The sequence below is a fragment of the Lepidochelys kempii genome, chromosome 1 (genome assembly GCF_965140265.1).
Source record: "Lepidochelys kempii isolate rLepKem1 chromosome 1, rLepKem1.hap2, whole genome shotgun sequence".
NCBI lineage: Eukaryota > Metazoa > Chordata > Testudines > Cheloniidae > Lepidochelys > Lepidochelys kempii.
In genome coordinates, this window is record NC_133256.1 from 274,795,036 (window position 1) to 274,816,009 (window position 20,974).

The 20,974-nt window shown below is 43.7% G+C and overlaps 1 protein-coding gene across 1 annotated transcript; it reads left to right on the forward strand.

Moving 5' to 3' along the window:
* The first annotated feature begins 354 nt into the window (after positions 1-354).
* On the forward strand, positions 355-20,735 carry TSPAN19 (tetraspanin 19). Its single transcript, XM_073338403.1, is given in 9 exon segments — positions 355-420; positions 511-581; positions 3,360-3,429; positions 3,431-3,493; positions 8,253-8,327; positions 12,873-12,983; positions 15,327-15,470; positions 18,330-18,413; positions 20,664-20,735. Coding segments are annotated over 9 exon segments (756 nt in total).
* Positions 20,736-20,974: the final 239 nt, after the last annotated feature.

A 20,974-nucleotide genomic window follows, 5' to 3' on the forward strand; every position in this document is an offset into this window, starting at 1 on the left:
GTGCTGTGTAAGTGTATAGCCGACAGAACCATAACTGACATCTTTGATACACAGACCTTCATCCCTCTTGCTCCAAAAAGTTTTTGCAGATGTATAAAGAAAAGACTGAAAAAGAAAATGTAAGACCGATCACAGCTATAAGGCAGCCCTGACGTGTCAATCATCTTGGCACCTCTGATGATGATGCCACTTTGTAACTCAAAATAGCAGTTTTAAATATTTACACTTATAGAACTGTATTCAGACATATACTGAAGGAGTTACTTATCTCATTCATTATACTGAACGAGTGATTTATGTTGAATGAATAATTATTTTTTCAGAAGCCATTAAAAACTCAGAAAAAGAAGGAGAATGAAACCGAGAGATAAAATATTAATCCTAAAATACTTTCTAAGCATCTTCAATGGAATTTTCTTGGTAAGAATCTTGATTTATTTTTAACAAGTTAAATAACTTGGTAAATATTATTCAGCAACTGTATTAATTAAAAAAAACCATTATTTTCAGGTTTTAGGTCTTAAGCTTATGATGTTTGGTGTGTGGCTTCTAATTGACAGAAACAATTTATTCACTATTTTATGTGACTATAAATAGATTTTTTTTTCTGCATTCCATGACTAGCAAAACATATACAAGCTAACAGAATAATTATTGAATTTCTTCACAAGGTGGCAGCATTGGATTAAAATGCAATGAATTAACTTTGCTGTAATTTATGTTGTCCCTCACTGGACAAATCTATTGCCAAACTGAGGGAACGAAATCTACAGCATAGACCCTTAGAACAGCAATTGAAGAGGTATTCTTCCGTTGAGCAGCATCTATAACAGAGCTTAGGTCAGTTTAACTACATCTCTCAGGGGTATGAATGTAGCCGACATAGCTAGGTCAACCTAAAGTTTAGGTATAGACCAGGTCTGAGCCCCTGTCCCACCTGTAATAATAGGAAAGATCTTCAAGGACTCACAAGCTATTTCCTATGTAGACTCGGAGGAGAGCAACCACCTCCACAAAGGCTGAATGTGGAGGAAGGGGCCAACTACATTGTCCCAGATATCAACACTGAGGTGATTTGAAGGTCACAAAGGTCCAAAAATCTTTCTTGTAGACATGGAAGAAGGGAAAGAAAGAGTTCACCTTAGATGTCTCCTCCCATGTCAGCCTTTGGGGCAGAGAGTGGTCTAAAAGGTTAGCCCCAGAGATCTAACATAGGGAGGAGGAAAGCAAGCTCTCTCCTGAAAAGCATTATGTGACCTTGTGGTCTACTTGTCAGTGGATTGGCACAGCTAGGCAAAGTCCCCAGAATAATGACATGAGAACAAGGTTAGTTAAGGAACAAAACACCATCTCCTTATTTCTGCAATAGAGTATAGAGGCAGCTCCCCTCCTGCTGCTGGCATTATTAGCACCAACCATTTTGCCTTCTCCCCATGGGCAGGAAGCACATACCCACACTCCTGAAGTCCCTCTCAGAATTACTTCTTGAGATAAGGATCCTTCCCACCTGTGAGGAGCCACACCTTTAAGACCTGTCTGAGTGACAAAGAACCACAACTCATCTAGTCAGTAAAGTAATTCTGACACAAGACACTGACAATGTAGAGGGGTGGAGGGTGGAATCACAACCATCTTCTCATGTCCACAAAGATGATAAAATATAAATGGAAGCCTGGTCCTGGTCCTCCAGTTAAGGAGGACTGGACCCATGCCCAAAGAGTTTGTGAATCTAGCATTAATTTTGAGAGCACAACAAACTTATAAGCAGGTGAGTGTCTTCTGGTTTCATTATGAACTGTTCACACAACTCTACTATATATATCCTTGTTTACATCTGATGTGCTGCTGGACAACTCTGGGTGTCCCAGAATTCCTTGTACTATGGTTTCAGACTGAACTCTCACAAATGGAACTACTTTCTATGTGAGTGTATACAGCGATGATCTGCCAAAACTTAACAACGGGTTCCCTCCTCACCCCATGAGGGGGTCATTGCCCACCCCCGCCCCTCCCGGGACTCCTGCCCCATCCAACCCCCCCGCATTCCTTGATGACCCCCCCCCGGACCTCTGCCCCATCCACCCCCCACCCCTGTCCCCTGACTGCCCCCAGAACCTGGCAGGAGGGTCTCGTGGGCCACCATAGTGGGTGCTCACCCCACCCCTAAGAGCCAGAGGCACCTGCCGGGGGGCAAGGTGGGGAGTCCCGGAGGTGCCTACCTGGGGCAACTTCTAGGAAGCATCTGGCAGGTCCCTCTGGCTCCTAGGGGCAGGGGAGCATAGCTGGGGTGGGAGCAGGGGGAGCGGCCGCTCCACCATTGATCACATCAAAAGTGGCACCTTAGGCACTGACTCCCTGGGTGCTCTGGGGCTGGAGCACCCACGGGGAAAATTTGGTGGGTGCAGAGCACCCACCGGCAGCTTCCAACCCCACGCCCAGCCCCAGATCACCTCACCTCCACTCTGTCTCCTCCGCTGAACACGCTGCCCCTCTCTGCTTCTCCGCTCCGCCTCCCCCCCTCCTGGCTTCCCGCAGATCAGCTGTTCGGCAGGAAGCCTGGGAGGGCTGAGAAGCAGGTGGCGGCTTCACACTCAGGCCGAGGGTGGCAGAGGCGAGCTGGTTCCCCTGCACGCCCCACCCCACTCCCAGGTTACCTGCTGCGGTGCGGGCGCCCCTCCTCACGCCCCCCGCCACAGCTCACCTCCGCATCTCTGGGCCTGAGCGGGAAGCCGCGGCCTGTTTCTCAGCCTGCCCCAGCTTCCCATGCAAACAGCTGATTTGCGGGAAGCCTGGGGGGCGGAGAAGCAGAGCGGGGAGGCACATTCAGGGGAGGAGGCGGAGGCAGAGTGGAGGTGAGCTGGGGCCAGGGGTGGGGTGGGGAGCTGCCCGTGGGTGCTTTGCACTCACCAAATTTTCCCCTTGGGTGCTCCACAGCTGGAGCACCCATGGAGTCGGCGCCTAAGGTGCCACTTTTGGCCGGTTAAATTTAGAAGCCTTTTTAGAACTGGTTGTCCTTCGTGGAACAACCGGTTCTCAAAGGGCTTCTAAATTTAACAACCGGTTCTAGCGAACTGGTGTGAACCAGCTCCAGCTCACCACTGAGTGTATACCTCCTCTGAACAATACTGGGAGTTAGCGAAATATCAAGAGAAAAGCAGACCTCTGTCTCTTTAGCCAGATCTAGCATTGCAGGTAATAACTTCATTTGGTGACTTCACTAATTCCGTCTTTCAACAATGGTATTAAAAAAGTTGGGACAATGAATTTTTAAAAATGAAGAAGTTTTGATGGCAGATGTTTTGTGGAAGTGGAAGTTACCAAGAAAAAAAGAATCACATTTTATGAATTCATTTTGTTTCATTTCTCACAGTTGAAAGCCATTTGGTAGCATATATTTCTTATATGTTGCTTGGTGTTGGATTCATCCTTTTTTTTTATTTCATTCTTGGGATTCCTAGGAAGCTTTAAAGAAATCAGATGGTTTCTAATTCTGGTAAGTACATTCTTGTAAAATGACTCCAGATTTAAAATGTTAACTTGCAAAGCACGGTCAATGAACATATTACAGGAACAGAGTGTCCCAATATTATTATTTACTTTCTACCAAATGCCTGTGTCACATGTGAAGTTCTGCAGCAATAGATAAGGAGAGTGAATATAAAATGAGAGATCATGATGTAAGAAGCTGCGTGGCATAAGAGAATACATAACCAGATGAGAATAAGCTGCAGCAAATTGCTTTTATCAAGTCACAATACTAGTGAGCATTAAGCATATGGGTTTAAAAATGTTAGAACATTGAAAATTTTATCTATTAGCTACATTTGCAACATTAGTTTAGTTTATTATCAGTAAGCTCTTTTCTGGGGGGGAGGGGAAATGCCTCTAGCCCCTGAAGTAATTTGTAAAACTCCTTTTTAGTTTCAGACTATAAAGGTTGCTTCCCGCAAAGACCCACTTATAGCAGCACCTTGTGGAATTACAGTATGCTGTAGATCTTGCTACCCTTTTAACAGTATAGGTTCACCTTGCAGTGACAGGTTTCAGAGTAACAGCCGTGTTAGTCTGTATTCGCAAAAAGAAAAGGAGTACTTGTGGCACCTTAGAGACTAACCAATTTATTAGAGCATAAGCTTTCGTGAGCTACAGCTCACTTCATCAGATGCATATCGTGGAAACTGCAGCAGACTTTATATATACACAGAGAATATGAACCAATACCTCCTCCCACCCCACTGTCCTGCTGGTAATAGCTTATCTAAAGTGATCATCAGGTGGGCCATTTCCAGCACAAATCCAGGTTTTCTCACCCTCCACCCCCCCACACAAATTCACTCTCCTGCTGGTGATAGCCCATCCAAAGTGACAACTCTTTACACAATGTGCATGACAATCAAGTTGGGCTATTTCCTGCACAAATCCAGGTTTTCTCACATCTCCCCCCCACCCCCATACACACACAAACAGTTTGTTTTGGGGGGGATGTGAGAAAACCTGGATTTGTGCAGGAAATAGCCCAACTTGATTGTCATGCACATTGTGTAAAGAGTTGTCACTTTGGATGGGCTATCACCAGCAGGAGAGTGAATTTGTGTGGGGGCGTGGAGGGTGAGAAAACCTGGATTTGTGCTGGAAATGGCCCACCTGATGATCACTTTAGATAAGCTATTACCAGCAGGACAGTGGGGTGGGAGGAGGTATTGGTTCATATTCTCTGTGTATATATAAAGTCTGCTGCAGTTTCCACGATATGCATCTGATGAAGTGAGCTGTAGCTCACGAAAGCTTATGCTCTAATAAATTGGTTAGTCTCTAAGGTGCCACAAGTACTCCTTTTCTTCTTGCAGTGACAGTACTGGAAAAAAACAATTGCATTGTCAGTTTTGCTACCAGGCCAGATTATTTTACTGGATTATTTGTATAACCCTTCTGCCAGATGGATCCAGCAGCAATCAGGGCTGGGTTCAATATCTAGGGGTTTCTTTTCATCAGTGCAACAAAGAACCAACTCGAGCCCCGACTCGAGCTGAGAAAATTACACACTACCCATGGGTGCCTCTGAGAGGCAATACTTGCCCACTCGCAAGCACAGAGTCTGAATGTAGAAAAGAAACTTTTCATGAAAGGAGGGAAGGCACCTGACATTAATTAGGGAGAATGCCACAAGCAGGATTAAGGGGACACCATCATAAAGCCTAATCACATCAGCCACACTATCAGAGGCTCGTTCACCTGCACATCCACCAATGTGATATGTGCCAGCAATGCCCCTCTGCCATGTACATTGGCCAAACCGGACAGTCTCTACATAAAAGAATAAATGGACAAAAATCAGATGTCAAGAATTATAACATTCAAAAACCAGTCAGAGAACACTTCAATCTCTCTGGTCACTCGATTACAGACCTAAAAGTGGCAATATTACAAAAAAAAGACTTCAAAAACAGACTCCAACAAGAGACTGCTGAATTGGAATTAATTTGCAAACTGGACACCATTCAATTAGGCTTGAATAAAGACCGGGAGTGGATGTGTCATTACACAAAGTAAAACTATTTTCCCATGTTTATTTTTCCCTCCTACTGTTCTTCATATGTTCTTGTCAACTGCTGGAAATGGCCTACCTTGATTATCGCTACAAAAGTTTTTTTTTCCCTCTCCTGCTGGTAATAGCTCACCTTACCTGATCACTCTCATTACAGTGTGTATGGTAACACCCATTGTTTCATGTTCTCTGTGTATATAAAATCCCCCTACTGTATTTTCCACTGCATGCGTCCGATGAAGTGAGCTGTAGCTCATGAAACCTTATGCTCAAATAAATTTGTCAGTCTCTAAGGTGCCCCAAGTACTCCTGTTCTTTTTGCGGATACGGAGTAACACGGCTGCTACTCTGAAACGGTGTCCCTCTCTGCTCCCTTACCATACCCTACTCACAGAGGTTGTGCTTGGTCAGAGAGGACTCGGGGTTCAGAGGTGCGTCTGTGTGAGTTCATCTCCCACCTGGGGAAGAAGACACCTTGCTTGTGCTGCCAGCTGAGCACTTGCTTTGGCTGGCTGCCCCGCGAGCTGCTGCTCCTTGCCATCTGGCCACCCCGCCAACCACGGTTCCTTACTGCCTCACCAGCCTCTCATTCTGCTCACTGCCTCGCTCATTCACCGGCCAACTGTCAGCCACCTGTCTCTCTGCTATGACTGCTGCACATCAGTCTCTTAGTAATTTTCAGCTCTTTGCAGGGTGGGCAGAAACACAGTCCCACCACAACTGATTTCAGCTCTGATTCAGCATTTAAAATAACAAAGAGGCTCCTAATGAAGCCTGTTTAGTTCTTTCTTTGAACAGTGGGGAAGAACAGGTTAAACCAGTCTGGGGCCTCCTAGGGAGCCTTTCACAGGGCTCTGGCATTTGAGACCATAGTTTAAGGAGGTCCTATCAGTTGTGGGTGACCCCCTAATCTGAGACAGGTTAAGCACAGTCCTGCTTTTCTGTATTCATACAATAATGCCAACAACATTGGTATCGGCATTTCACTACCCCTGCACTCAATAGTAGAGTGATTAGTAACCCAACACCAGCCAAAGTTGATTATTTTAAGCAATACTGCTCTATCTGCCAGGTATCTATGCAGAGTAGGTGTGCTCATGTAAACAAAGTTTGCTCCGGAAGTCTCTCCCCATCCCAGCTAGCTGTCAGGGGAGAATACATTCAGTTCACTTAGACCCTTACATTTGGTTGACTTTAATTTACTACTTGATGCTGTTTTCAGTTGTAAATTGGCAGTGCTATTGCATGTTGTATTCCCTGTGCTCTTGGAACTGTTCAAGAAAAAGTGTCCCTTTCCCTCAGACAAAACCTCAACAGGGCAATCAGATTTCACTCTAAACCAGGGGTTCTCAAACTTCATTGCACCGGGACCCCCTTCTGACAACAAAAATTACTACACAACACAACGAGGGAGGACCAAAGCCTGAGCCTGCCCAAGCCCTGCCGCTCCGGGCAGATGGGGGGCAAAGCTAAACGGAAGCTGAAGCTTAACGGAAGCCAAAGCTCAGTCTTCGGCTTCAGCTCTGGGCCCCAGAAAGTCTAAAGCCAGCCCTGGCAACCCCTTAAAACAGGGTCATGACCCACTTTGGGGTCCTGACTCACAGTTTGAGAATCGCTGCTCTAAACCATTGTTCCTTCTGCTGACAATAGTCTGTCTGCCCAGCAAGCTGTGGTGCTCTGTGGAGTCAGGTCTCCTGAGTGCAGTGCTTCAGTGGATGAAATGAAGCACTTGTGTGCTGCACAGCAGACTCCGCAGAGCAGGCTCACAGTTTGACTTATGTTAGCAGGGACAGGCTCAGCAGAGATAGCAGTGCTCACTTTATGGCCTTTCTGAAAGTGAAGACTTGCAAGCATAGGAAGAGAAGGAATAATTGAAATATTTACCATCCCATATAACAGTGGTCCCCAAACTGTTGGTCATGCCCTCCAAGGGGGGGTGCGGAGGAATGTTCAGGGGGCTGTGTGGCGGGGGCCGGGAGGCTACTAGCTGTTTTGATAATACCAATAAATAATAGTTTACTTCAAAGGAGCCTGGATTTCACCCTAAGTGTTTCACAATGTTTTCAAGATGAATGGCACTATATACTGCAACTACTCTGTAATTATGATGCTTAACATCTCTGCTACCTACCAGTAACTTTGCTCATTATTTCAATAAAAGTTAAAGCTTCCTCTTTAAATCTAGTGTCATCAACTTGTGTCTTACTTAATATCTAAGGCTATGTGTATGCTACAGCCTATCTTGGCAAAATTTATGTCACTCAGGGGTGTGAATATCCCCCCCTCCGCTGAGCAACATAAGTTACACCGACATAAATGCTTTTGTGCACAGCGCTAGGTCAACGGGAGAGCTTCTGACATAGCTTCTGCTGCTCACAGAGGTGGTGTTTTACGCCAACATGAGAGCTTTCTCCCGTAAGCACAGAGTGTCTTCACCAGATGCACCGTAGTATCAGTGCAGCCGTGCCGCTGCAGCACTGTATATATAGCCGTGGCCTAATCCTGAATGGCAGCAGCAGCGATACCTATGTATTGTGCTCTCTGATTGCTTTTATAGAGACATATTTCCTTACTTTTATTGGAATACATCTAAATAATAAGCATGGCTGATCAGATTTCAGTTTATGGAGCAAGCAGCTTTCCATGCAATGTTCTGTTGTGCAATAATTCTTATTTATATATTTTTTTTTAATTTTTTTTTTTTTAGTATCCAGGACTCATAGTCCTGCTGTTTGGTGTCCAAGTTGCAATGCTAGTGCTAATATATATAAGAAAAGAAGAGGTATGTAAACTTTCTATCATATAGACCTGTTATTAATTTTAAATTGTTGCTAAAATTATTAAGGGCCAATCCCTATGGGGGTACAGAGATATGTTATGCACTGAGATGGGAGCTCTGCAGTGGACTTAATATGCCCAAGTATGCTCATGCTGACACATTAGGGGACACAGAGCCACTTGGAACCCAAGGAGACTTGGAAGGTTCTCATGCAAATTAATTCCCCACCTCCTCCTCCACAGACTGTCTTTACAGCTTTCTCCTGTGCAGGATCCAAGGATATTCTGGTCAGCAGTAGCACCAATAGATCCGCCCAGGGGGAGCTTGAAAGGGATACAGGTGCTTGTGAGTGTGGGTTGAGTAGGTGTCACCCCACTACCTTTCACTGTGGGCTAATGGGCCCACTTCCTGCTGATATCTCAATTTAGAAGATGCCAGCCAGCTCTGGTGCTGGGCTGGGAGAAGGCTCACTCGCTGTCTTTCCAGCCACCAGGTAGCTTGGATGCTACCCCACGCCAAGACATCCGGGAAGGCACCACATTCCCGTAACTCCCCGATGAATCCACTGCTGCATACAGAAGTGGGAAGGAAGAGACAGAAGGGTGGGGATCCATGGCACACCTCTGGCTGCTGCTAGGGGTCTTTCCCCATAAAATTCAACTTCTCACAGTACAGGCCAGCAGCGTTGGTATTTGGCCTTTAGAAAATCACAGGTATTGTTACATGACTCACCATCCCAGAGAACCCCCCTGCAGCAAGAGCAGCAGATGTAGCATTTCCACCCCAGTTTCCCCGCACAATCTTCAGCCTGCTCTCGCCATGCCATTGACTTGCTGCAGTGATTTTGCCCTCCAACTAAGTCATTAACAAGAGTCCACCCCTTCTGGGGAATCCAAATCTAAAACCCAAAGGCTCCCCTCCTTCCCAAGGGGTTTGTCTTCTCTCCTTTAATTTCAGGCACTCTTCTGCCCACCCTAGGGCTGAGCTTTTGCTCTTTCCAGGTTCATTTCCATCTCACCCTCCTGGGCTCCTTTGAGTTGCTCCCTGCTATTTCCTGAACAGCCACTCCTTAACCTCTGCCTGATTTATACCCACCTCTCCAGCCAGCTGCCCACAACTGCACTTCCTTCCTCTTAAATTCAATACCCAGCACAGGTGAAGCGGGGTGCGGTGCTGACAGGCAAAAGTCCCATTGTCCCTTAAAGGGGCAGGCTTCCGTGTACCAAGTATTTAATCCCACTGTCCAAGCAAAGACTGTGTAAACAATGACCGTAGCGCTATAGTTCAGATTGTATTATCCCAGTTTAGAGGGAACATATAGGCTGAATTAAAGACCACATAGAACACATGTTTCTGCAAGATAATGATTGGGTGGGGGAAAATATGGAACTGTGTTAGATGGGATGGTCCTAAAGTAGTTCACATGACAGAAGGTATTTTCTCTTATGAAATATAAGAAGTGTAGGTAATGTACAATACATTAGCACTGCCACTGCTAGACCTTTTGTAAAATTCTAATGGCTGTTAATGGGGAATTAATGTATTTTTAAAGAATAATAAAAGAATTATGCTGAAATTAGACAATTAGCTTATGTAATGAGCTTTATAACATGAATGATATAATTAACCACTATGTAAGAACTGCATCTATCTTGCAATTTGTAGCAACAGTAATTGTTACCATGACATGTAAAATATATGAATTAATTACACTATTTGTCAACTTAAGTTCTATTTTAAATGCAAGCACAGCCAGCATGTCTGTGAATGCAAAAATTCTATGTGATGACTATGGCCCAAATCCACAAAGAGACTTAGGCACCCAAGTCCCAGATTTAGGTACCACTGCAATCCACAAAACCGCTGCTCAGCTGCAGTCTAAACCTGTAGGCACCTAAACTCACAAAAGATTTAGATGTTACAACAGTAAGTGTTGCAACACCTAACTTTTAGGCTCCTTGAAAATCACTGGAATCCACAAATGCTGGGTTAGGCACATAGGCTCCTTTACAATGCACAGGGAGAGATAGGTGCCTGAGAATGGGATCCACAACTATGAGCATGGTAGGCGAGGTGCCACCTAAGCTACTCAACACCAGATGCTGATGAGATGGATGTAACCTAAGCCTTGCCCCTATCAGGCAGATAGGTGCCTAAGTCTGGGCTGCAGAGAGGCACCTACCACGGTCTGCAGTCCACAGCTGGGAACCCTCTTTTGGAGTCAGGCCCCAAAGTGGTCCATGCCTAACTCACACCTCTTTTGTGACCTTTAGCCCAGTGGCTACAGTTCTCACCTGGGATGTGGGAGATGCCATTTCAATCCCTCCCCACCTAACAAGCAGGGAGTTGAATGTGGGTTGCCCGTCATTTAGGTGAATGCTTTACCCACTGGGCTATCAAGTTATCCTCACTCATTTGCTGGCCCTATGCATATTGTTTAATACAAGGTGGAAAGTCTTCAACCAAAGAGATGGAGGGCTTGTCTACGCTGTGGCGATTGATGCATCGGTAGTCGATTTAGCGGGTCTAGTGAAGACCTACTAAATCAATGGCTGATCGCTCTCCCGTCGACTTTTGTACTCCACCAGATCAAGAAGAGTAAGGGAAGTTGACAGGAGAGTGTCTCCCATTGATGTTGTGTAGTGGGGGCCCTGCAGTAAGTAGATCTAATATACGTCGATTTGAGTTATGCTATTCATGTAACTCAAATTGCATAGCTTAGATTGACTTTTCCCTTTAGTGTAGACAAGGCATCTGCGAGCCCCACATCAGAGCATCCCGTAGTCTAGTGGTTAAGGCATGCACACAGAGGGTGGGAAACCTCTTTCTTCCCTTCTGACACCCATGGTGTGTAAGTTCCCTAACCTCTGAACTAAAGGAGGTGTCCCCTAGCCTGTCTCATTTCTCTGCCCCCCACCCCCAGCCTTCTTGTGTGGAGTTAGATGTGCAATGCTGCTATTCTTGAAAAAATGGCTTAGGAACCTGACTCCAGGAGACGCTTACTAGCTGTGAATCACGAGCAGAAATAGGCACCTCCCTGCATCCCAGACCTAGCTGCCTAATTCTGCAAGGGTTGGGGTTTAGGACACACCTCTCTCCCCAGCATCTGCCATTGACTCCTACATACCTTCATTTTTTTTAACAATAGGAAGCAGCAGCTACAGATTGTGCAAAGCTGTTGGCCTGATACTCCACTGTTTTGTACCTTCATATAGTAGTTTACGCACTTTACTTCAGCATTGCTGCTCTATGGAGGGCAGTAATTGGTGGTTCTGTACAGCAGTCCTGACCCCTCCCTCTCCTGGCCATACTCCCTAAACTCTATTGCATCGGAATGCAAATGGAGTCCCCATGAAGCAAGGCTCAGCATGCACAGGGGGGTGCAGGCTCTTGTGCAGGTTTTCCAAAGCCAGCTCCTATCACCACACTATACAGTAGAACTGCATCTGTTCTGCTGCATCTGGGTCTCTCTGTGGCACCAGAATTTGCCTCTTAACCAGTAATGAATGCTGACTGAGTTCTGCCTGTCACAGAATAATTTTCTGTATTGGAATATTTGAACAGATACGATATATTCTGAATTGTGTGTGTGTGTGTGTGTGTGTGTGTGTGTGCGCACGCACTCACTCATGTGTGTGTTATTTTAAAGATAGCAGTAAACGAAATACAATTTTATCTCATCCTGACTATAATGCTGGTCTGGTATTATAATAAATTACACTAACATGCTATCATTCACAATGCAGAGCTTCCAGCCATGTCTGCAGAATGAATAGGCTAATTGGGGTGGGGTAGCAGAGAGAGACTTACCATTTGCTTGCATTGTAATGAAATGTTTCTATGACCTACAGCATGTCATCATATGATACTCATGCCCTCTGTGCAGCCACACTTTTCCCTGTGATCTGTCACCGCAATGCCCTAGAGGCTGCTGTTACACTGGACCACTTTGTTCATCTTTGCTTTCTTCTTTTCTGCTGCTGCCATGGCCGTGTTCTTATATATGGTAAAGAGGCCAAAGCAACACTGCTCACAGGTGGCCCTTGGAGAAAGCAGAATGTCAGTAAAAGAAAAAACACAGACTGCAGTATCCCCTTTCCCAAAAGTGGAAACACTGAAGGCCTCCTTCCATAACAGAAATGTCCAGGTTTCAGTTCCCTGAGCCTTTTCATGAAACCAGAGTATACAACACATTGCTGACATACACGTTCTTTCATCAGAACTCTAAGAAGACATAGTAGAGGCAACATGGTCTAGTGGATAGGGCACTGTAGTGGGAGACAGGAGATCAGGATGATTTTGTCTCTGCCTTTGACCCGCTGTGTGATCTCTAACAAGTCATTTCAAGTTTGTACCTCAGTTTCCCTTCCCACCTTTTACCTATGTTGTCTATTTTGACTAAAGTTCTTCAGCACAAGGACTGTTTCTCACTACCAAGCATAATGAGGCCTTGATCTCAGTTGGGGCCTCTGTATACTAATAATACAGTATTTTGAGCAGTTTATTTTCAATCATCCAGTGTGTACGGTAAATGCTCTGTATTAACAGGTCCAGATTCTGTGGAATGACAGAATTGATGCCGTTATTTCTAACTATGGGAACAAAAATCTGACTGGAAGAGAACACGAGTGGAATATTCTGAATGCTGTGCAGCAGACTGTAAGCAGAAAATTGAAAAATCACCACTCCAGAAATATTCTATCACCTTTTATCACATGAAAAGTCTTATGTCATAAAGCACTGACTGAAAAACTGTTGTTTAGCCACAGGCTTATATAGCATGGCAGCTGGTGTCAGAGGTAATACTACTCTTTAACGGAAAACCTGGATGTCAATGAGGTTGATAGGGCTAGCTCTGCAGATGTGCAAAAGGCCTCTCCCCCACACCCCTTGCTTTGCCACCCTGTGCAGGGGCAGGCACAGTTCCGGTCACTGTAGGCCCCTGGCCTAATTAGGCCCCTGAGCATAAGGGCAAGAATTCTCTAATGCCTTGGCCAACGCTAATAACTACAAAGGATGTGGGCAGGATGTGGCCATGGCCTCAACCCCATGTACATTGTCTAATGAAGGTGTCCCAGCATGGAGAGGATTGAAAACTGTATCCTGTAAGAGGGTATAGTTGGAGTCACACTGTTGCAGCAATCACAAGGGAATTGTCATGTGCCTTCCTCAGGGGCAATGCCGATCTCTCCAATGCATTATACCATACTCATCACCATAGTGTCCAAGTGCATGTGAGAACACCTGCTGGTGCTATATTTCTCTTCACCAGCCCCGACTGCCACAGGCAACTTAAAGCCACATTAGTCCTGCATATCAACATTTTATTACTAATATTTCAGAGCATTCATAAACATTTTCATTACATGGTGAGACATGAACAGTTTCCTTTGTTAGAAGTCCTTAATAGCAGCATCATTTTCCATGAGATAAATTGCTTAAAAGGTGACCTACAAAGTTCTTTACAAATGATAGGCAATGATTTATGATCCCAAATAATTCACAGCAGTATCTACCCTTGCAATTACAAGTTAATTTGCATTGCAGATACATTTTAAAACAAACATTCTTTGAAAATCTGTTCTTCCTTCTCTGAGTTGCAAAGTTCTGATTTCAGCAACAGCTGGTGCTGTGACATCATCATCATAAACTAAGACAGCATTCCCCGCTCTGCTTCCAGCTCTTGTGTGATGTCATCAACAATTGTTAGAAAAACACAACCTAAGATTTCACAGCTTTTTGCTTGATAAGTTTTTCCAGCAAAATAAGGTTTTTCATTGAAAATTTTTTTTCTAGGAAAATGTCATTTTTGACTAAATTATCTGATTTTTCAACAGGAAAATTCTAAACAGTACATTTCCTTTTGAATTGACATTTCAACCTGAAACATTTTGAATCAATATTGTGAAGTGTCAAAAATGACATAAAAAATATATAGACATTTCCAAATTGAAATTTTTCAGAATTGTTTCTTCTTTTCTTTTCGTTTTTTTTTTAAATTTTTTTGATATTTCAACTTTTCATGCTGTTTTAGGATGAAAACAAATGTTGAAATATTAGAATTTCCCCTAGGGCAGAAATTCAGTTTTCCAAACAGTTCTACCACTGATATTCAAACAGGTTTTTGGGAAGGATGCCTAGAGCTGACCCCATGGGATTTTGTGATAGTAGTTAGCTTTTTGCCAAGTGCTAACCCTAAAATGAAGACCTTAGGGCTAGATTGTCAAAAGAGCTCCACTCTCATTTAGGTAAATGGCCAGGTTTTCAAAAGAGCTCAGCATGTTGGGAGCTGAGCTCTTAAAAATCTTACTGTGCCACCATAAGAGCTGCTGAGTTGTGAGTGCTTTGGAAAATCTTGCTCTTATAGAGGTGGCTAAATCAGACCTGTACTCCTTAGAAATCTGGCCCTAATTATGGAAATGCACTCCATTTCCTTTGCTATTTTTACAGATTTTTCTCTTTTCTTTCTGGTAGTATTTCACTGTGGCCTGGCCTGTTGTCAGTTTGGTGCCTCTACTGCTTGACTGAATAAACAACAGTTTATAAAGTGAATGTTTTCTTAGCTCACATTTAAACCTTGATGAAGGCTGAGTGTGGTGGTCCAAATGTTTGGCATTTGTCCTGGAATAAAAACATGATAACAACATATCCAGTTTACATTTTTAGTAGTTCTGTCATGACCCTAGTGCCACAAATAGAAATTCCTTTCAAATATACATTTTAAGAACATATTCCTCTCCTAATATACACATGTAAAATGAACATTCCATACATGCCATTGCATATTACAAATATATGCAATGGCTGTTTTGGAAAAGAGATTGATTCTTACATGATAGAGGATGGTGAGACAATATAAACCATATTTTTAAAAAATAAACTACATCACTGACATTATTACTAATATCTCTTATTGTACTATAATTCTGTCTACCTTGGGGGCACCGTGTGTCGTTCTTTATTTGTTTTGGCATTAAAAGTACAGGATCTTTTTTTTTCCAGCTGGAATGCTGTGGAAGACACAATTTTACAGACTGGGAAGAGAATGAAAATAAAGAACACACAAATCACGTCCCATGTTCATGTACAAAATCTAATAGGAAGGAATGGTTTTGTGATGCCCCCGAGAATGAAGTGTACATTAAAGTAAGGAATAAGCAACTTTATTTCACCTGAGTGAACACAGTAGCTAGCTTTGATAACTTAGGTCTGGTCTACTCTACACAATTAGGTCAAAGTGAGGCAGAAGCCATGAAATTGATAAAAAAGCTGGACAGCTAAAGCCCAGCTGCCCCTCGCTCCACTGGAGGTGGCTGGACCCTGCTATCATCTGGGAGCTGGGTGAGAGTGGACCCCCTGCTGGCTGGGAGCTGGGGTGAGAATTCCTGGTTGGGAGCTGGGGTGAGAAGCCCAAGTGGCTTCCCCCCCCCGACGCCCCAGCACTCCTGGCAGAAAACGGGGAGGCAAGAAGCCCCTGGTGGTTTCCCCCCGACTCCTGGCGGGGAACAGGGAGTGGGGGGGAGAGCCTATCAGGAGCCCCAGAGCTTGTGGGGCATCTGGGCTTGCTGCAGGGAGCTGAGAGACCAGGCTTTCAGCTCCCCACACTGCCTCTCTTAGGTCTGTGGAAGCGCTCCTGGTGAGGGCGCATCCCACCAACTCAAGTAGGGTAGTGTGGACATGCACCACCACAGTAACTACTGCAGTGGCTATCAGTTGATCTAATATAGATCAACTTACATTTCTAGTGTAGACATACCCTAAATTAACCTTTGAAAACTCTTTCCAAATCTTAATTAAACTATAAGTGCCTTTAAAAAAATTGAAACAGTAGTAATGATCTTCATAATTAAAGCAAAGACATTCTTGAGCAGGCTGCTGGCGTGGTTGTTACTTTTTCGGAGTCTACCACACAGGAAACTCTAGATCAAGGCAGAGATCTCAGGATAACAGGAGCTGGGAGCATCACAGAGTGAGTCAGTCATGAGAGAACATTTACCGGTAGCTTGTGCGGTACTAAAGTTGTTGCCGTCCACCATTTTGTGCTGAGTGCAAGTACAGCTATGCTACAGAAAAGGAGTGAAGAATATAACATAAAAGCTCTGGCAACACATAATTGTTAGCTTTGTTGTTACTTGTATCATGCCAGCAGTGTATTCACCTATTTAGGAGTTGTCTTTCACCAAAACATCTGCATGCACTTTACAGAATGAAAGAATCCCAAGCAGAAAAATAAGAAGCATATTATCTGAGAACCTGATAGATCAGAACTATCTAATTATAAAAGAGAAGGACAAGCTTGTTTAGGGCCATCAGATTGCTGTTATTAGAAAGCTGGAGCAAACAGATACATTTTACCATACTTCCTAAGAACACCCAGAGTTGATCGCATATAACCTTACATTGGGAAAAAATTCGAGAGGCGCAGGATCCAAAGTGAATACCATAATCCTATGCTCTTGGGCAATATTCTTCAGACAATCAGCCGAAGGCACCTTATGTCAATCATAGATATTTTGGAATGGCATGGCATGAAAAAAAAGAGATTTTCAGCAACAAATAGGACCCAGATCATTGAGGAGTTTGTAGATACTAATCAGCAACTTGAATTTCAACGGAAAGGGAACTAGCAGCCAACAAAGAGTAATGGTCTCAAGTTGCAGTGGGGGAGGTTTAGGTTGGATATTAGGAAAAACTTTTTCACTAGGAGGGTGGTGAAGCACTGGAATGTGTTACCTAGGGAGGTGGTAGAATCTCCTTCCTTTGAGGTTTTTAAGGTCAGGCTTGACAAAGCCCTGGCTGGGATGATTTAGTTGGGGATTGGTCCTGCTTTGAGCAAGGGGTTGGACTAGATGACCTCCTGAGGTCCCTTCCATCCCTGATATTCTATGATTTCACTCTTTTCACATCAAGTTGGTACTGTCCCCTGTTGTTGCAATGAATTAACTCTGATAGCAGGTCATTTAATGGGATATAGAGACATATTTTCTCATCTATATATTAGAGCATTATTTCCCCCATGGAAAATTTAGACTTTTTGTCAAAAAAGCAAATGGCTCAAAACCAGATATTTTTATTTATATATTTATGGTTTGACAACTGAAACTAATTAGTGTTTTATTTGAAAACTGCCAGAGACTGAAAGCTTTCAGTCAAAAACAAGAGAAATCCTTTTTTGGTTTTCCGTTTTCCTAGAAACCCCCTCATCCCCAAATTCAAGAAAAACAGAACTCTTCATGAAAATTTTCATTTAATCAAAAATCCAATTTGCTGTTGGAAAACAGTTCAACAGAAAATCTTTGAGCAGTCCTAATCTAAAAAAACTTTATTCTTTACACTATTCCAAGATTTCTGAATATGTACACATACTGTTATTCAAAATCAGGGAAGTGGAAAGAGGAAAAGACATGGAGATTGGAAGTTTATATTAGTGTGAGACCTGCACAATACCTTTTCCTTGCAGTAACAATGAACTTTCTTTACTTTTCAGCTTGTTTCCTATATAACAGTTTATTAATTATTGAAGTGACTGGTATAACAAACACAAACAATGATCCAGAAGACAGATAAATCCATCCTGAGATGAATAATAAGTGGGAATCACAGTAAACTTGCAATAGCTAAACATACCCTTTTAAGTATCCAATTGTAGAGTGATTGGATGCTTGAATGAGGATCCATCAATATGCTTTTACAAAAGCAAATTTCCCCTTAGATCAGCCATTAGTCCCAGTACTTTTGGGTGAAAAGGTAACTAATTCAGTCATTTACTTTTAAAAATTGGTTTAAACATTTTAAAAAAACCACTTGAAAATGTTTTGGGCCCAACTCTCAGCATTATACACTAATGTGACTTTGCCTTCTGATGAGTAAGTAGCAGAACCCGTAAATCCCTGGTAGGAAGTTGTTGCATAAAATTTGAAAAGGGACATGTTATAAACATGCAGTCTGAATCCAGGAATCAAAAATAATTTTGCAGTTAATAACTATTCATCTGCTTTTGCCTAGGGATGTGACGAGTATATTAAAATGTGGTTTGAAAACAACACTTTGGCCTTAATTGCAATTAATATTGCACTGCTTACTGTAGAGGTAAGAGTACTTGCTTTTTTTTAAAATAAGAAAATATTGACAAACTAGTGGGACCCACAAAGATAAGTTTAGTGTTCTATGGGCATGACCCTGCCCCATTAAAATCATGTAGGAAGTTCTATTAACTTCAACGGGAGCAAGATAAGTCTCTATTTATTGGTGGTTTTGGTAATTAAGGGCTTGTCTACACTACCACTTATGTTGGCAAAACTTCTGTTGCTCAGGGGTGTGAAAAAAACACTCCCATGAGCAACAGAAGTTTCGCCGGTGGCATAAGTGGTACCGTGCACAACTCTATGTCAGTGGGAGAGCGTCTCCTACTGACATAGCTACCATCGCTTGTTGGGGGTGGTTTAATTATGCCGGCGGGAGATCTCTCTGCCATCAGCATAGAGTAGCTACACGAGAGATCTTACAGTGGTGCAGCTGCATTGGTACAGCTGTGCTGCTGTAAGGTCTCTAGTGTAGACATAGCCTCAGAAACAGTATTCCCAGAGCCAGTGGCGCTGCAACATTTTTAGTAGTGAGGGTGCTTAAAGCCAGCCCCCTTACTCCTGTCTGTCCCCACCCCGTCCTGAGGCTGGAAGCAGGGCTGTGTGTCCAGGAGGGGGGACCGAGACAGGGGTAAAGGGGCCAAGGCCACAGCTGGGGGCAGGTGTGGGGCCAGGAGCGGAGCTCCGGGCAGGGGCCAGGAGGCTGGACCCCATGTGCAGGGCCAAGAACAGAACCCCAGCTGTGGGGCCGGGCATGGGGCCAGCAGCTGGGGAGCGGGGCTGGTGGCTGGGGTCCCAGGAGCAGAGCTTCAGGTGTGGGGCTAGAAGTGGGGCAGGCCCCAGGAGCAGAGGCCTGGGAGCGGCAGTTGGGGATGGCCAGGACCCGAGCTCCAGGTGAGATGAGGGGTTGGGGAGCTGAGGGCGGGCGGAGGGCCAGGAGCAGGGCATAGGCATGGGAAACACCCCAGCAACTGGTGAGCAGGGCATGGGGCCACCGGCCCTCCATAAAACCTGGGAGTGCTGCAGCACCCCCCACACTGCTACTTCCCACGCCTATGCCCAGAGCAGTGAAGACTTCAGTTACAGTCAGTTACAGAGATTGTAAGCTCTTTGGGGCAGGGACAATCTTGTTGTTGTGTGTTTGTACGGCATCTAGCACAGTGGGGTCCTGGTCCATTACTGGGGTTGAGAGATGATACCATACTCTTTCTCCTCCTCCTAATTATTATTAATAATTGATACATGTGCACTAAGTCAAACAGCACAAAGTTACGCGAGGAAGAAAATTCATTCTCAAATTTATGAGAAAAGTATATCACAAACAAGTTATAAACTCTGCAAAAACAAAACAAAATTTGTGTCTAATTACAACAAAGACTCACCCTGAATTCCAAAGGCACCCCAAAGTCCCACTGCCACCAATGGAAATTGTTGGAGCACAAAGGAAGTTGGCTCAGACCCCAAATCACTGAGTCGGAAACTCAGTTATCTCAGTTTTATACTGAGACTGAGAGCAGAATCTAACTCTGTATCTCCATAGACTTTTATTGTTCTACTGTCATATATTGGAAGGTCAGTGGAATTCCCCATTATCAGTGTTGGCCAAATTAGTAATAAAAAAAAGGTTTAGGGTTTATTTATATTAAGTACTGGGATGTGGTACAGACTAATTCATATTCTGACTGAACTGATTTATCCATCTCTTCTGACATACAGCCCTTTAAGGAATTGATCTGTGAGCAGCATGTTGATCTGCAGGTATATTCTGCTGGATTCTTTTCTCTGTCAGATATTTTATTATTTTACTATTAGGATTTTCTGTTCTGCTCACCATCTCTTCCAATTGGTGTGTTTTCGGGGCAGATGAAGTTTATGGCAAAATTTACATTATTTATCCGCCATTCCCATAGTGCCTCACAGTCTTTTATGTCTTTAGCCTCATAACACACTTCCATGAGGTAGGAAAGTGCTATTATTCCCATTTTACAGAGGGGGATCGAAGTCAGAGAAAGACCAAATGATCTGGGTAAGGTCACGCAAGAAGCTTAGGAAAGGGATAGGGAACTGAACCCAGGTCTTCTAAGTCCTATGTTAGCATTTCTAACCACTGGTCTATCTCTCCTGTTGTTCTGCCTACTGTGGCATCAATGGGAGCAGGATCTGGCCTCTAAACTGCAACAGATTAAATTTAGATATGAATGAGCATAAAAAACTGACCTGCTTTAATTTTTAACCCATTGTTTCTTCCTTTTTTCAGGTCCTCCTGTTCACACTAGGTGCATTGCTGTTTAAAAACATCAAGAAGAATAAAATTTCACAAAAGGAATAAAGATTTTTGGTGTTGTTATATTGAATGAATTATCTAATAATTCTTTAATCCAGAGGTTCCCAAACTTTTCTTATTGTGTACCCCCTTCCAGATCTAGAAGCTGCCCATGTACCCCTGCCCTTCTCATCATTGATACTTTGTGTGTTCTTCTTAACACTACCAGTCTTTAGCCATTTGTCCATATTTCACTGTTATGTACAGATATAGTTATAGTGCGACATATACAACCAAAAAACCCC